An 18,220-nucleotide genomic window follows, 5' to 3' on the forward strand; every position below is an offset into this window, starting at 1 on the left:
TACTCTTAAGTTTTCGGCTTAAGACGCGATTCGGTTTTTTAGATAACTATAACTTGTACCCTCTGTAGTGAGACATTTGTGACATATGTTCTGGAACGTCTCAAAACTGTACAGCAATTAAAGACGTGCATCTTTAAGTACAATCCAATTATTTTACATACTTTTATTTAAATAGTACATACCTTCACATTTCTTTATTAGGGAATCATTGTTATAAAAGTCATTATTGCGCAAAGCTTTGTTAAAATTAATTAAGCTTCAAAATTTTAGAATTATCAAAATAGTCTTTGCCAACACTAGTAGTTAGGATCATTATTTTATATACAGAACTAAATATGTAATTATAAAGTTGTTGGAAAGGTATCAGAATGAAATCAAAAATAATATTTAAATTATTTATTTTTATTTGTCCTATTTGCAATGTACAATTGAAAACAAGAAGAGTATCATATGAATTATGATAAATCATAATCTAGTATAGACTTAATCTTAGGCAGTGATAGATATTTTGTTACCTAAACAATTTTTTGTAACCATCACATAAACCTGGTAACATTATAGATTTATTTGGCAATCTTATAGAAGAGTTAATTATCTAGTAAAGTACAAAAGAGTATTTTGTTCTTACACACTATCGTTAAAACTATAAGGCACTATTTATAGATAAACTTACTATGATACAATGTAAATAAATAACCATTATTATATATACCTAATCATTTGTTTGGGCTTCACGAGACGTCGTCGACTGATCTAAAATTTAAATCTCTAATGGCGGTTGCTGTTGCTAACTTCACGACATACGTTGGTGATGCGTCATATCTTATGTGTTCACTCAATGATCCAACTATACTCTCAAGACTCTGCGTCTCAATTTGGCCTTTGAACCTAGAGTCATCTAAATATTCCTCAGTGCCTGAAACAATAGAGTTCTCTAGAGCGCTGTCACTCTGAGAACTGGCCAATTGACCGACTGAGGGTAATATTGAAGGAAGTACTTCGATGTCTTCGTAATAAACTGCTTCTCGCTTCCTAACAGTCTGCGTGTCGTCTACAACAACGGTGGATAGGACGGTACTGAATTCACCAGGATACCTACCAGATACGTACATGGTGACTACACTAGTCAGTTTAGGGGGAGCGGGTTTAGGGACTCTTGGCTTATTCCTAGTACGCGTGGGAGGTGGCGGAGGCGGGGCATCTTCCTCAATGTCTTGGACTTCGTCACCAAAGTCTTCGTTGCTGTTTAAGTCTTGTAATATGTTTGGCTTGGGACTGTTGCTGTAAATGTCATTGTTCAAGTTGTTATTTTGTAGTAAATTCAAATCAGGCTGTCCGAGACCTAACAAAGGATTAGGTGTTTGGAGAAGCGGGTTTGCTATAGCCTGCTGCTGCTGTTGTTGCTGTTGTAATAACAGGAGCAAGGAATTGAATTGTGGTGGAGGGGCTAAAGCTGTAGGTGTGGAAACAATTGTGTCAGTGACATACTCAGTTGCGGTTATAACATTAATTGTTGGATCAACGATGGTTGTTAAAATGGCTTTTCCCTTGAAAGTGATCGGCAGAACGGTTTCTCTAGCATCTGTTAGTGTTGTAACGTAAGTTGTAGCCCGAGTTTTGTACTCAGTTACTGGAGTTTGTATTACCGGCTGCTGCGGTAACAAGCCCTGTCCTTGAAGAGCTAAGAGAGGGTTGATCGCTGGCTGCTGGTTACCAAGTAGCAGTTGTGATAGCAGCAAGTTAGCTAACGGTACGTTGGCGTTTATTTCAGGAGCGATTGTTTGTGTTACTGGCTCTACATTATATACAGTACTGGGCAAAACATGCGAGTAAGACGTCTTACGACCTCTAATAGTGGTAGGTGTGAAAATTACAGTTCTGGTTGGTGTCTCATGCAGATAGAATTTAATGAGTTCAGTGGCACCATTTTCTGCTAACTTAGTCGACTCAGAAGCAAGTACCAGTTGCTGGTTGCCTAAGGGACCTAAAGTGGTCGCAACTTGATTTCTTAGTAAGACTTCTATGCTAGGTTTGGCTGTCAAAACGTTTTTGTACTCAGTTATTTTTCCGTTAACTACGGGGATAGTGACTTCAGTTGGGATTTGATGTGTGATTGTTATTTTTCCGTTGTCTACGATACTCTTGTAGTTTTGCCTTTCACCGCTGAAGTTCTCGAAAGAGTTTCTTTGTCTGCTCGAGCCTCTGCTAGTTGTTGTGCGTGTTCGAGACCTGCTCGTGCTGCTACGAGACGGACTTCTAGATCGTTCTGACTGCGATCGACTATTCAATAGTTTAGGTGCTTTTGGTCTTGATGATAAAGTTGTTGTTCGTGAAGATGCTCTTGATTTGCTACTTCTTCTATAAGCGGGTGCAGATGTGGTAGTTGTTCGACTTTCTCCTCTGACAATAAAAGGCTGCCTTTGCGAAGATTTTTGAGGAGCAGTAGTAGTAGTTCTACTACTGGATGACAGCCTGGAATTAAATCTGTTTCCAGGTCTAACTTTTTGAGTTACAGGCGCCGGTGGTTCCGTTTCAGGTTCTGATTCGGGAGCTTTAGTAGAAGCAGACTTGAGACCAGGTCTTCTGAAATTTGTGTATTTCCTATTACCGTAATCAACTTGACGTTTTACTCGTCGTCGCGAGAACGGTCTGATGCTTACAACATTCCGCTTTGGTGCTGGTGTCGAAGGTGTTGCAACTTGCTGTTCTTTTCTGTTTGATGATTCGTAGTCATTGTCTTCTTCGAATTCTTCTCCTTCCAATAATTCCTCGCTCTCTTCAACTTCTTGCTCATTTTCTTTAATATCTTCTTCTGGTTCAGGTTCGGGCTGTTTAAATAGGTTCCGTCTTGGGAAAAGGGAATTTTGTGGGCGTTGTCTGCGCAGTGACAATAGTGGATTAGTAGTTGAACGAGTGGTAGGTCTCCTAGTTGTGGTGGTTAAGCGTCCTCTGCTAGTAGCCGTTCGTCTAGTTGAAGGATTGGTAGCTCTTGGAGTCACAGCTGTACCTGGTTGTCTAGCTACGGGTGGTCGTCTAAATCTAAGAAGAGGATTAGATGTAGTCCTGACCGGTGCTTCAGTGACTTCATTCAAAGCCTCAGTGACGGTCTCTTCCTGCTGAGTTCCAGATGTCTCCGACTCGTTTTGTTCTGGTGGTGGTAATGATACAGAAGCAGAATTTCTGTTACCCCTGAGTCTCGACGAAGCAGTAGGTCGTATTTTTGGAATCGCTGACCTACTAGCGAAGTCTAAGCTGTTTGCTCTGATAGAGCTTGACCTGAAGCCAGTTCGTCTCGAAGTAGGCTGAATAGATGGTCTACCGCCGAACCCACCTGAACGTGATGCAGAGGGTACATTCGCTGAAGGGTTTGAGATGCCGCTTCGTCCGGTGAATCTCTTTCCAGCGTTAGAAGATCCTCCAAATGAAGATGCTTTTCTGTTTCCTCCAAATCCAGATGGCCTTACAGATTTTAACGTTGGTGTTGCAGTTATAGTCGGTGTAAAGTCAGCCCGAGTAATCGTTGTAGCGCTACCAAGTGAAGGAACTCTTGCTTTGGGACTGAAAGTAGGTCTATTCCTAGACGCAAATGGAATAATAACAGGAGTAAATGAAGGTTTCTTTGTAGTAAAGGTTAAACGAGATTTCTTTCTCGAGGATCCGTCATCTTCTTCCTCTTCTTCTTCTGATTCGTGGGCTTCTGTTGTTGTATCTGGTTCCGCAACTGAACTTTCAATAACTTCTGGAGTTGGGCTGATTATAGAAGCTCCTGGTGTGGTCGTGCCGTTTGTTTCAGGTACTTTTGTTGTAGAATCCGTGATCAAAGTTTTATTGTCATCAGTGATTAATACTGAATCACCTGAAATAACAGCAACTTGCGAAAAGAGTATCTTTTTATCAGTATCAGGAGGCGTATTATTGTCCGCTGGTTTAATTTCCGCAAATAGATTATCAATATATGTGCCAACAAGAACCGTTGGAGATGCGCCCGATATATCGGGTAATTTTGTGGGTTTAATTTCTTCTTTTACAACCGTTGGAGATATATGTGGTTTTTCACCATTGTCTTGTATGAGATTTTTATCTACTGCTCCAGTTGGTACCTTTCGTCCTAACTGATTGTCTTCTATTACTTTAGTGTTATCAACAATGTTGGTGACCGTTTCTAAACTGCTTCTAATCCGGGAAGTATTACCAGCATAAAAGGTCGTGAAGTATGTGTATGTTGTGTAAAAAGTAGCTTTATCATCATCTTGTTCAGGACTATTTTCGATAAGTGAGGGTTTTATTTCAACTTCTAATTGTTTCGGCGGTAAGACACTTTCGATATCAATCGGTGTAGTATCAATAGGACTGATAGTTGGTGCGATTTGAACAACAGGGGTGACTATATTTGAAACAATTTCTTCTCGACTTCTAATTGTGGTTGATTTGTCTTTGTAAAGAGTGGTCCAATAAGTAAATGTGGTGTAATAAGTAATTGGCAAGTTACTCTCTTCTTCTGCCTCTTTTTTAGGTGTTATCGTCTCAGTTACTACGTTAGTAATAGTCTCTAATCTACTCTTTACTTTGCTTGAGTCTTTTCCAATGTACATAGTTGTGAAATAAGTGAATGTCGTGTAACTTGTTTGTAGCAGAAGTGTGGGCGATGGCATAATTTCATCAATGTTACTCTCAGAGCTAATTTGATCATCTAATACATTGTTATTTTCTATGTACTGCCTTTCACCTCTAGATGATGATGATTTAACATCTGTTACCGTGTCTGTGTAAGAGTTATCGGTATCTAATGGGTTGGACTCTACACTGAATAACATGTCAACTTCTACAGGTGTAGGCTGTGGAAGTGTATCTTTGTTTTCATTAGTAGGCTTTTCATCATTTTCTTCCATACTTACCGATGATTCCATTGATGAGTTTTCTTCTGGACTCGCTGGTGGTTCTCTTTTAATCTGTTTACAATTTCTAAAATCAAACTGAGCTTTAGTTTTTTCCGTACCTAAAGGATTGCTCTTAGTTGGAATCAATTCATCAGGTCCCACGTAGTTTGTATACACTTCGCTTCTGCTGCATACGTTAGCATCAGTTCCTACATAAATCGTCGTGAAGAATGTATAAGTCGTAAAGTACGTTTTGACAGCGTCTGGTTTAATACTAGCTACATCATCACCTAATGACGGAGTAGGCGTCTGAGAACTATAGCTCTCACCTCCTTCGACGGATTCAAGAACATCTTTATTTTTGACTAAATCAATTATGCTGTTGATGGCAAAAGATTCAGTAGGACGACCGATTCCTACGCTAGTTGGTGCAATTTCATCCTCGTCAAATGCACCTAATAAGGAAGGATCTAACTTAGCAAGATTTATCGTCGCAGTAATAACATTAGTTACAATGGATTTGTGGCTAGCGACACTCGATCTTTGATCTCCAAAGAACGTGGTAAAGTAGGTATAAGTAGTGTAAAGTGTTTTATAAATCAAATCAATTTCATTTTCTTTGCTATCCTCTTCTTCTTCTTCAGAAGTAGGCTTCTCAGTCGGCGTTGTAGAATGTTCTGTGCTAACCGATACCTCTACATGACTTTGACTAGTTGAAACACGTTCAGTCGTTGTCGCCTGCGTGCTTGTTGTTTCATTTTCTTCCGTATTTTCTTCATCTTCTTGTGAACTGTTATCGACCGTAGTTCCATTCTCGCTGTCCTTATCTTCAGTCGTTGTTGAGCTTTCTTTTTGTTTAGGAGTTGTCTTTGGTGCAGCTTCAGTAACTACCTCCGGCTGTGTTGGAGGTGTAGATACCGATCCTTCGGTTTCAACTTCAGGAGATTCCAAGCTGCTATGTACAGATGACTGCACATTCACTTTGACAACAGCCGTTGGTTCTATGTTGGTATCAGACTTACATGCAATATTAGTCAGGTAGCCTACGTTGCTTTCAACGACTACGTTCGATTTTACAAAATTACTTGTTACCTTGCTTTCGAGTGGAATAAAGTAGGTTGTCAAATAAGTTAGTGTTTTGTAAGCGGTTGTCATAACGGATCTCGTTTCGATACCGTTGGAACAAATAACCTCTTGTTCACTATCGTGTTTCGTCTCAGTGGTTGTCTCTATATCTTCATAAGATTCCTCGCTATGACCACTTTCAGTAGTTGTCATTATTCCAGACTCATTTGCTGGAGTGATAATTTCATCTTCATCCTCCTCTTCATTTTCTTCTTCCGATTTTTCTGTAACTTCCGCGGCTGTGTTGTCTGCTTCTTCTTCAGAAGTTGCTAAATCTTCATTTACATTGCTCTCCGTGATCACTGATTCTTTAGAGTCCTCAATTATAGTAGCAGATGGTCTCAATAATGTTAGTGGTTCTGTAGCTTTTGCGCTGTCTTGTATTGGAATTACTTCTAAATTATCGGTAAGGCGCGTACTTTCTGTTATTGGTACCGAAGCTTCTGAAGGTTGAATGACATCTAAGTTAAAATCAAATCCACTATTGCTTTGAACTGAAACACCCGATGGTTTATTATCAATGTCATAATGCACCTTTTTAAGACTATCTTCATCGTTGTATATAACTTTTTCAGAAACATTGTCACTACTAGGAGTGTTTACTTTACTGGCCGGATTAACTTCGTGAGGTTTATACGTCGCAGTAGCTACAGGAATATCGGCAGCAAGAAAAGTTATTTTTGTATTAGGTTTATCGACTTGTTTAGCTGAGGGAAAAACGTTTACTTCGTCTGGACTTTGTGGACGAGCAATATCAGTGTTAGGAGTAAAAATAATAACTGTATCACCAACCACAGTCGTGAAGTCAGCAAACCCAGCATATGTGAACGTTTTCTTTGGTCTCGATTCGCTTTTTTGGCCAAACAATTTTTTATGTAATTTAGTTTGCTGCCCTGCCGGTTGCGGAGGGCTACGAGACTCAACATTGTCTATATAATAAAAAATAGGCGAAAATTCGTTTTTAATCGTAAAAGTCGGTAAATCGTAATTGGGTTTAACTTTGACAATATTTGATTCGTTTAATTCTTCCTTAATTCGAGAATCTGTTTTAATAGGTTCTGTTACAGGTTCATAAGCTTTACTTTGACGATGCAAAGCATTTATATTTTCTAGAATGGCTGGTTTCACGACGAAATCGGACTTCTTTTCGCTGTCGACTGATGGACCGTCAAGGTAGTTAAAGGCTTCATTTTGTGAAAATCGGGGAATTTCATTATTTTGTTGAACTCTACGTGCCGTTGGCTCCTCTGAAATCTGGTTATCTTGTTCTTGAGCAGTAGGACCCGCATTCCAAAAATTGCTTTCTTGCGGAGGTTTACTAGCGTACACTATGTCCATTTTACTGCCCGGTGCAAGGTAATCAGTGTTTTTAAGGACAAACTTATCAGGGTCAATAAAGCCTAAATCTTGCTTGACGCTCCATTGGCCGTCGAAAGCGGAATGCACACGCGTCGGTTTCACCGCGACTGCGTCCTCATTTGCCGCCTTATTGTACAAAACAAGAGAAGACTTTGTGAGGAGTTGCGCATAGATGCGCCCGTTGTTCAGGGTGGTGCCAAGTATTTGAGTGGCGAACTCGGTCGTCACGCCATCTTGGATGAACGTCCTGGCTGTCGCAGTCAGTAACCCGATGAGAGGCTTCACGCTGTGGTACCTCCCCACTCTCGAGTTATAGTCGTTCCGTTGTTGGTCGTTGACGAGCAACACAGTCAAGTCTGTCATCACATGTCGTCAAGTGGTGTCAGGAAGGATCGTGGAGGTGCGTTATATTTTACAAAAGTCCGTAGTTGTCCAGACCGGATTAGATTTGAAAGAGAAAGAAAAACACATACAATTAATAATGCAATATAAATAGAAGAATAAATACGCTATTACTAATAGATAAATAGAGACAAACACTTTCATACTGTTAGCACTAATTTATACATTCATTGACGTTGATGATGTTTAAATATTGACCGGGACATGGACCGTGATTGTTTTCGAGCTCCCGATATTTGGACGCATCTTATTCACGGGTAACTGAAGATAGCGGGTGGGTGTCAAAGGTGTGTAAACCGCACTCGGTCTACCCTCATTCATGCGCGTCGACTTTGACACCCACCCGCTATCTTCAGTTACTCGTGAACAAGAACCTCGAAAACAATACAAAAGGTAATCACGGTCCATATCCCGGTCAATATAAGTCTAGTGAAACTAACCGTGAATCATACAAAATTATTGATGTTTAAATAGATAAAATTGGTAATCAAAAAGAAACCAATGATGCTAAAATAGATAATCAAACGAACTTACCTGTAAGTGATGTTCGATGACTATTAAACGATGTGATTCGCCCGAGTGATTACATTATACTTTACTTGTAGTAGCACGCGAATGTGCTGCCATCGTACACAATTTAGAGTAACATTTTTTAAGAAAAAATATCTCGCCTAAATTGGGGGTATTTCATACACGTTTCCTATAAAAAAGGCCATCAAATAGGTGTGCTATTTCGTGTCCTAATGGGTAGAATTTGGAGCTTGACCAGTTCGGGTTAGGGAGGGTTGTAATCACTCGGGCGAATCACATCGTTTAATAGTCATCGAACATCACTTACAGGTAAGTTCGTTTGATTATCTATTAAACTTCTGTGATTCGCCCTTCGTGATTACATTATACTTTACTTGTAGATGTTTAGAGTGACACGAAATAGCAAAGGAATTGAAACATGTATGTTATGTTGGTAACATGAAAAATAAAACAAAACCAGAGTTTCTGTTAGTTTAACTATAATCAACAGACTCCTCAGTTATTGTTAGCATTTTGTAATATTGTACGAGCAAACACATCGGACGAGTCCGCAAGAACATCTCTATTATAGAACCTAGCGAATGTCAAGGAATTATCTGACCAACCGGCGGTCTTTTTAATCAGTTCTATATTCACCCCGAGCCGGTTGGCTGCTGACGTGCTTGCGTGTCTCGTACTATGAGATCCAAAGATCGACGTATCAATACCACTCTCGAACAAAGTGGTTTTGATCCATCGACTCAAGGTCTGTGAACAAACTTTTCTAAATGGTTTCTTAAAACTAGTTAAAAGAAAATCACAATCGCTTAAACGTTTGGTAGATGAAACATCCAGATAACATTCTAAAGTCCTTGCAGGACAAATGGATTGATTTTCATCAAAATAAGGCAGGATCAATTTTGGCTGCAAGCGATTAACCGCTGATGTCTTAATTTTATCCGTAATGTCAATAATATATGTTCGGCTAGATTTATGAATATTGCTAAGTTTAATCAACGATAAGGTTTGCACGCGGTGTGCTGTAACTAAAGCTAAAAGAGTTGTTAACTTCCTAGAAAGATGCTCATAAGAAAGACTTTCGTTTGGATACCAAGAACTTAAATAATTAAGAACGATTGAAGGATCCCAAGTCCAATCATATCGTGACTTTGGAGACCGGAGTTTGTATACTCCCATCATAAATCTTTTTATGGTTGGATTATTTATAACATTAGTATTCAATAGTGACAATACTGCTTTCGCGGTATTAATTGAGCCAAATTGACTACCTTGATTAAAAAGCAACGTAAAAAAATCTAATACTTCTGCTGTACCAGCATCAAAAATATTGTAACTTTTATCATTACAAAATAAATACCATCTTTTTAAATAACAATTATACTGTTTAAGAGTGGTTTCTGTGAGTGACACTAACATGATGTCTGCCGCATCTGGAGGAGTACCTTGCCTCATGAACGCCGCCCGGACAACACTCCGGCAACCAGGGTAAGGCTCCTGTGCATCTTGTGTTCGACACTGTAAGGGGAGGACAATAAATTTGGTTTAGGTGGGAGTTCTATTCGTTCAGAAATCAACAATCTCTCAAAAAGGGGAAACCAGGGTTGTGTAGGCCACAATGGCGCAACAACAATGCCCTCCGCCTTATCTATTATAATCTTTTGCAACATCCTGAGTATTAGACAAAATGGTGGAAAAGCGTAAAAACAATACGACGACCAGGATATGGTAAACGCATCGATCTTGTACGCGTCAGGGTCACGATGCCACGAAACAAATTTAGGACATTTTTTGTTTACTCGGCTAGCAAAAAGGTCAATCTCTGGAATCTTCTTAAACTTATTACAAATTTCCCGAAAGGCACTATCAGCTAGCTCCCACTCTATATCTGCATGCTTTCGGCGCGATTCTGCATCTGCTATATAGTTGTCTCCTGAACTAACATACGAAGCAAATATATATAAGCCACGCTCCTCGCACCACTGCCATATTTGTCGGCTCAAATCGCTCAGATGTGGGAATCGAACTCCACCCATGTGATTGATATATGAAATCGCAGTGGTATTGTCTATTCTTAATAAAATCTCACAGTTTCTGTAATCCTTAGCAAATATTTTTAAACCAAAAAACGCGGCATTTAACTCTAGACTATTAATATGTTGACTACGCTCATAAGTGGACCACTGACCACTGGCTCTCATATCAGAGCAACGTGCTCCCCAGCCTGTTAGGGACGCATAGGAAAATATCTCTAACTGATAACTTCCTGTCCGTATCGGATTGCTACAAGTGTCTATGTTACCTAGCCACCAATCTAAATCATCATTTAAGCTATCCGGAATATTAATATACTGATCGTAGTCATCATTTTTATTTAAATAAAGAAATTTGGTTCTTTCAAGTCTCTTAGTATACATCCAGCCGTACGGTACTGCTGGACAAATGGAAACTAATAATCCTATCAAGTGTGCGAAATTACGAAGCTTACATCTTTCAATGGATTTAAAGTATAAAAGCTCGTTTTTAATCCTCTGTCGCTTCTCGCATGGAATGTTAATTGTAAAATCTGCAGAATTGAAGCTAAACCCAAGAAAATTTGCCGTACGACTTGGTGTATCTACCGATTTATCAACATTTATTGTGAATCCTAATGATTCTAACAAGTCTTTTGTTACATTAAAGTTACGTAAGCAGTTAGAATATGTGTCACCGAAGAGTAACAAGTCGTCTAAGTAAACGACTGATAAAAAACCTTGATTGCGCAAGAATTGCACAACAGGACGCATTAACTTCGTGAATATGTAGGGTGCAATATTTAGCCCGAAGGGACACACCTGGAATTCATATGTTTTGCCTTGCCAAAGGAAACGTAAAAATTTTCTATATTCTGTATCGATATTTATAGCAAAATACGCGTCTTTTAAATCTATTGAACACATGTAGGCGTTTTTCGATAAAAGTCTCATTGCTGTCCTATAATCTTCTAGTTTGAAGTGAGGGGTATATATAAACTTATTCAATGATTTTAAATTTAGAATGAATCTATTTTTTCCATTACTCTTCTTAATAAGAAAAATACTCGATAAGAATTGGCATGGCTCACATTCTTGTATGGCACCACTACTAATAAGTTTTTCGACCTCCTCGTTCATACTCGTCTCATGCGATACCGACTCGGGTTTGTTAACAGGAAAGTTCGATTGAGATATACAGTCCGATATTGGAATACGCACACCACGGACCCAAGACAATATAGTAGGATCCTTGGTTATGCCTAACCATTCTTCATAAAAAAATTGAAGTCTACCAGCCTGAGGTTGGACATCGGCATCCGGCATTAGCGGCGCGAGCTCCGGCCGTGCGGACGCGGCGCTCGGCGGTCGCTCGTGCGGCGGGACGGCGGCGGCGGTCTGCGCCCACCACGTGTGTAGCTCGTCCTCGCTGACGTCTGGCGAGGCGGCGGCCGCACCGCCGACGACGGCTGGCCCCTCCAGTTTAAAGACTTCGATGTCGACGGTCCTGCCTGTGGCTGTTGGTGCTTGGGCGTCCATTTAGGCTTTGCGACAGTCGGTCTTAATTCTGCTCCGGTTTTTGTCATTGCTTTTATCGACTTTAGACTTTCTTGTAAGTCCTTACCAAAAAGTAAATTGTCGCGCTTTAAGTCCTTAATGTTGTCCTTGACCTCCTTATTTAGACTAGGCACCAAGAAATTACGCCTGCTCTGAGTCTCTGAAAAATGTAAGTGACATAAGAGTCTACCTGTATCGCTGAGCGACTTTATGATCACATGTTTGCTATTGTCTTTAGAGGAATCTGTTGTCAATAAGTTCGATAATGTATTGGCAACTCCTGTTATAATAGTCGCGAGCATTTTTTGTTTGTCACTTAGAATATTATCTCGTCTTAGAACATTATCGTTACACGCCGCCTTGATCTCGGGATTGATTATAGGGGCTTGAGCTAATTTTAAATTTTCTGGAATTTCGTAACGTTTTAAAATATCATTCTTAATATCGTCCTTCATTCCATTAACTAGAATGTCTGACCATCTCGTCGAGATATCGTCGTGAATGCAAGGACCAAATGTTTCTTCTTTTACGGGCTCGTCGCCCAATAAACATAATAAACCGGGATCAAGTGCGGTAATAATCGGCGCAGATTCTTGTATATCAAGCGTTTCACCGGTAACCGGTGCGATTGCGGCTGCGGGTGTAGGCGCGGGAGCGGGTGCGGCCGACGTCATGGACGCGGCCGCAGGCGCCGGCGCGGAGGCGGGGGCGAGCGCGGGAGCCAGCGCATCCACTGCGCGGGGCCCGGCGCTGCCATTCTGCACGACCACCGATCGCAGCCCGCCGGTAGCAAGCAGCCCACCCGACGTTGAGCCCCCGGCCTCATCGTCGTAAGTCGTAGAGTGTTGTTGATCAATGGGGATTCTGCAACATTACGGTCGATCCATTCACAATACTGCTATAATAAAAATATGAGTTCATATATTTTGGCTGACCCTTATCTAGGTGCTGAATATTTTCAACCAAAGATCAACACTTATATTGGTCAGACCGTATAAACGGTTCGGTAAACTTTGTGAATTGCCCGATATTTGGTAGGGTAGGGTTTTTACCGCTTACTTGCTCGCTGGTGTGAGCGTACATAATTATGTACAAGTAAGTATAGAATAACTACGTACGTATGTAGGTATACGAAAGCTCTAATCATTACTTGTAAACCACGGGCAGTCGTGATACAGTCTCACGGGCTGTACTCTAGACTGATAGCAATAACAATTCATTGGAACAAAGTATTTTAAGTATAAAGTATTCCGACATAGCCTCACGGACTATGCTCTAGGAATATAATGTGCTTCCCGTTTACACAACGTTCAACCTCACGGATTGAACTGAAGTATAGTATACATTAGGGCCGGTAATAGCCTTACAGACTATACTCATTGCACAACGTTATAAAACAAAGCTACATGTACATAAGACATATTTTGTCAAGTGACTAGGCGACGGTAATTGAACAGCTTACCTTCATATTGCGAATCCTCTAGCAAGGGATCGGGTTCGCCGATATCTTGCTCCATACATTCGTATTCATTATCTGTATAGGAGGACGTACTGGGGCTATAACTACGGTGACGGCGCCTACGACGAATCTTCGATTTTTTCCTCTCAAGGCTTCGGATTTTCCTTTCCAAGTAATCTTCCTCGTCTTCCTCACGATGTTTGCGTTTTCCCATTTTCTCCAAAAACACTAAACACTATCACAAACTTGCTAAAACACAATTATTTCACCAACAAAGAAAAAGTACGTGCACGATGGCCGCCACACAAAACGTGTATGAAATACCCCCAATTTAGGCGAGATATTTTTTCTTAAAAAATGTTACTCTAAATTGTGTACGATGGCAGCACATTCGCGTGCTACTACAAGTAAAGTATAATGTAATCACGAAGGGCGAATCACAGAAGTTTAATAGCTATACTTAATCATAATCAACGTCAACACAATCAAACAAATTTACACACAACCTACCTACAGATGCTTTAGGTTAAGTATAGAAATGAAACGAAAAATATAAAATCAAGAAGAGAAAAATGCAAAAGGTAAGTTTAAGATAAAGATCAGACCAAATTGTTACACGCTAGTTATACTAGCGGCAAAATGCAGAAATTTCGAAGCAAAGATATTTTTTACAGAAGACATGTAGCGTATAGTATCTAATTGTTGAAGTACTCACCCCTGTTTTCTGAGACGCCTTCCCTTTTTATCCTAGTTGCTTCTATTGATTCTTCATTATTAATATCTGAAACAAAAAACAACACTTTTAGTTAATAAGTAGTTTTTAGTTATATATTCCATGTTTAAATTATTTTCTTAGTTGTGCAACTGAATTCCGACAAGACCAATAGTTATATAATTTTTTTAGGTTTAAGGTTATTTTTATACTCGTATTGTGTCCCTTGGTGAATGATCACTACGAAAAAGGCAATGTAAAGTGCGACATAAAATAATAGAAATTAAAAATGAAATGAAAATGAAAATGAAAATATTTATTTCAGACACCAGGTGTCCATTTTTTGGTCTACAAGACTATATTAGTACTTAACAATAAAACATAATACTATAAAACTATATAAAAATAAACGTTAATGTTAGTAAAACACATAATGCTCATTGGATCGAACATGCATTGACATCCAGTGAGTTGTGAGAGGGCTATCAACCCTTTCCGCAATCACCCTCAGGAGAGTGTTGGTGCTGCCCCGCACGCGGCCCCACAGGGACGCCACCCTCTTACGCAGCACTGCGTGGAAGCCGTCTGTGCTCCACTCGGCGAACATTCCTGACGCGCTAATGTAATAAAATAAAACTAAAAAAATTCCATACAAAATTTTTGCCATATTTAAACATTTTACGTCAAAAATGTGACAGTTCCGTGACTTCCGTGGGAAATGGCGCCCTCATTTATTTTCTACAATTTCTTGTCGGCCTATATAATTGTTTTTTTTTAAAGTATTAATTAAAGATACTTATTTAGAATACTAAATAAACAATTCAAAAAAACAATCAATTCAATTCGCATTGTTCACATTGCATCTCTTAGGCCGCTTAAAGACAAGCAACTACTACAAAGATGTAAGAATAATTTGGCTGTTAAGTTCCATGATTTTTAGTTCATCATCATGTAGATAGTGATCTGACATTTCTATTCACAGCGTGATATCACGAATTGAAAGGTTAGGTATATAATGATGACTATCATTGTCTTAGAGTATTGCAATAATGGCCTCTAGGACACGTCATATAGGCAACCAATAACCAATATTGACCACGTAACTTTAGGCGTCAGGGCGTCACCAAGCTTTTGTGGCTCGTGAGTCACTAGAAATAGGCGTTAAGACTGTTAAGCCCATTGTTGTTGTCCATGGCAACCTGGCGGTGCAAAGAGCCTTCACAAGCTAGCCCCACGCCTTACTATCTTCAGCGACCCCTCTGGCCTCGCTCCAGCTCAACCCGACTTAGGCTAAGCTTCTCCTCCCCATAAAGATACATTTTGGATTCCTTATCTTAGTTTGCAAATGCCGGCCGCCACAAAGACAATGAACGGCGATAAACTTAATCTGAGCAAACCTTTTTTTTCAACACCTACATTTTTAAGTTCCATAATGCTATTAGTCATCACTTTTATAATATCGGCTGACCGTCTGATCGTTTAAACGATTTTTTGCCCTTGGTTCACCGGGAATGTCCCCGATAGTACATCTACAAACGAAAATGGTATGAAAAGTCACTTGACTATTTCCATATATGAATTAAATTTCCATTGGCGTTTTCTACCAAAATGGCGTGCTCTTGTGTTGGAAGCCAAGACTCATTTTGGGTCATCGCGCCAGCCAAGTAAGTACCTAATAGTAGCCAGTTTTATATCAAAGATTGTCACCTTGGCTAGCCCACAGGTCTACAGGCTTATTTTTTTGCAACAGAACGTGCGGCCCCATTTTACGATAACATCACATTGAATTAATTGCAACAGTTCTATAAAAACAAAGATTTTGCTACCATCCCCTGCAACTGACACAAGGTAACCCAACTGGTCCAATGTTCAACAATCAATTGCGCAACCATATTAACCCAGTTGCAGATCCCGGTACAAACGCACTAACTGTACGAAGATTATTGAACGTTAATTCGTTTCGTTATTATAGCCTTTTGAAAGTATATTCGAGGTCGCTAATCAGATCAATTGACGTAAATCAATAAACGGACATAAGTGGCTCGATTAAGTTACTGGAATCGGGTAAGTAGCTAAGTGTAAAATGGTTGGCAGGTATGTAACGTGCGAAGCCGGGGCGGGTCGCTAGTACCTAATAAAGCGTAGTATATATGGGGCATTTTCTATGTAAAGGGACCTTATTGTCGATGGCGCTTATGCCGCACAGCTTCGCGCGGCATTGTATTTATTTGAGAGCATCGTTTATAATGGCGTAAGCGACATCGACAATAAGGTCCCTTTTTATAGAAAATACCACAATTATGTAACTTACAAAGCTAACTTTATATTAGTTCCGAAATTCCTACACAGGGACACGCTTCTGATAAACCGTAGAAGCCGATATTTGGCATGATAACGTTTAATAGCTTTAAATTCAACGGTATATAATACCGATTTCTGCAGCCTTTTAAAGTAGCTGCCATACGCGTTACGTCCCCGTTGAAATAGACATTTCTGTGGAATGCCCCTCCACATTTCATTACCTTCTACTATTCCAACTTTACATAGTATTACAAAACATGACACTATATTGCACAAATCCGCCAAGCCAATTGTATCCTAATTTCAAACCCTCTGAGAATTTTGCGCACTCGAAACAAAACACAATCGTTTTCAATATCAGAAGGTTTCTTACGATTATAGTTTGCTTCTCAGTTACACCCTGTTCGCAAAAAGAGATGGGCATATTTTTTCACACGATTACCCGGTGTTATCTAAGTGCAGACACAGTTTGGAACAGTTAGCACGTAACTGCAAATCTCGTGTTTCCGAGGTTATGTAAGGAATTTTGTTGATAATCTCCTTGTGTATAGATACAGTTAAAAAACTGTTACTGAAATGTCCTCGCTGTCAGTTTTGTCCTCGTTTCAGTCTGAATTTCTCATCGTCTCGGTTCATTTTTATTAAAACCATTTTCACGAAATATACAGGCAGGTAAAAGAAAAAAACCGGCCAAGTGCGAGAACCTAAAAAACTAAGACTTGTAGAACGTACATCTAGTCCCGTAGGAGTTAAAAATATTCAAACGCATTTTTTCACCTCATATAGTATTGAATTTCAAAAAATATGTTATAGCGCAGCTCTACAATACTGAAGAAAATGTTTCTCAAATGCAAATCCTACTTTAAAGGTTTGGGGTGCATAAGCTGATCGATGTAGACATATCAGTATCTAAATACCTGTTTTATATATTCAACTAGCGACCCGCCCCGGCTTCGCACGGGTGCAATGCTGATGTATTATACACATAAACCTTCCTCTTGAATCACTCTAAATATTAAAAACAAACCGCATCAAAATCCGTGGCATAGTTTTAAAGATCTAAGCATACATAGGGATAGACAGACAGCAGGAAGCGACTGTTTTATACTATGTAGTGATACCTACGTCTTCTGGTCAACTATTCTACGGAACAGTAGGCCACTAGCCCGCCCATACGCGAAACGCAACAGGAACATTTTCACCGGCACAGTTAATACTTACGACACGGAAGCGCACGCAGCGCGTACGCATGCGACAAAACGTCGTAAGCGCCAGCTTATTTGTACACACATACGTCGTAAAGGGAGTAGACAAGTGGACATCGGATGGACTACTGACATCGCACGTGCGTTTAAGGCGTGCGCTACTTTTTTACTAGGACTAGGCACAGGTCAAGTTTAGTATGGATGACGGGTTGGGTTTGTGTTCATTAAGGACTTAATATATATTTGGGAGAGCAAGCTTTGCTCGGAAAACATAAAAACTCAAAAATGCGCGTTTTCCCTGTGATAAGACCTAGCTAGATCGATTTTTCGCCCCCGGCCATATAGCAAATTTCATCGAAATCGTTAGAGCCGTTTCAGAGATCCCCGAAATATATAAAGATATATACAAATATACAAAAATTGCTCGTTTAAAGGTATAAAATAGAATATTTCAGTGTCTGCTGCTACTGGAAGAAAGTTTCCAGTATTTTCTTTGTTGTCTCAAGAAAAATAAAAACAGGCCAAGTGCGCGTCGGACTCGCGCACTAAGGGTTCCGTACCATTACGCAAAAACGGCAAAAAAAAACACGTTTGTTGTATTAAATATTTATTTTATTCTGTTTTTAGTATTTGTTGTTTTAGCGGCAACAGAAATTAAATACATCATCTATGAAAATTTCAAA

General features: G+C 39.8%; 1 protein-coding gene across 1 annotated transcript in view; it reads right to left on the reverse strand.

Moving 5' to 3' along the window:
• Window positions 1–381: 381 nt before the first annotated feature.
• Window positions 382–18,220, reverse strand: part of LOC134751379 (mucin-2-like) — a 118,281-nt gene continuing 100,442 nt past the window's right edge. The window contains exons 2-3 of the mRNA XM_063686734.1: window positions 14,035–14,100; window positions 382–7,717 (exon numbers count right to left, since the gene is read on the reverse strand). Coding sequence (XP_063542804.1) covers window positions 732–7,717; window positions 14,035–14,100 — 7,052 coding nt within the window. The 3' untranslated portion in view covers window positions 382–731. The remainder of the gene's footprint in view (window positions 7,718–14,034; window positions 14,101–18,220) is intronic.

Source organism: Cydia strobilella, chromosome 22, assembly GCF_947568885.1.
Source record: "Cydia strobilella chromosome 22, ilCydStro3.1, whole genome shotgun sequence".
Classification (NCBI taxonomy): domain Eukaryota; kingdom Metazoa; phylum Arthropoda; class Insecta; order Lepidoptera; family Tortricidae; genus Cydia; species Cydia strobilella.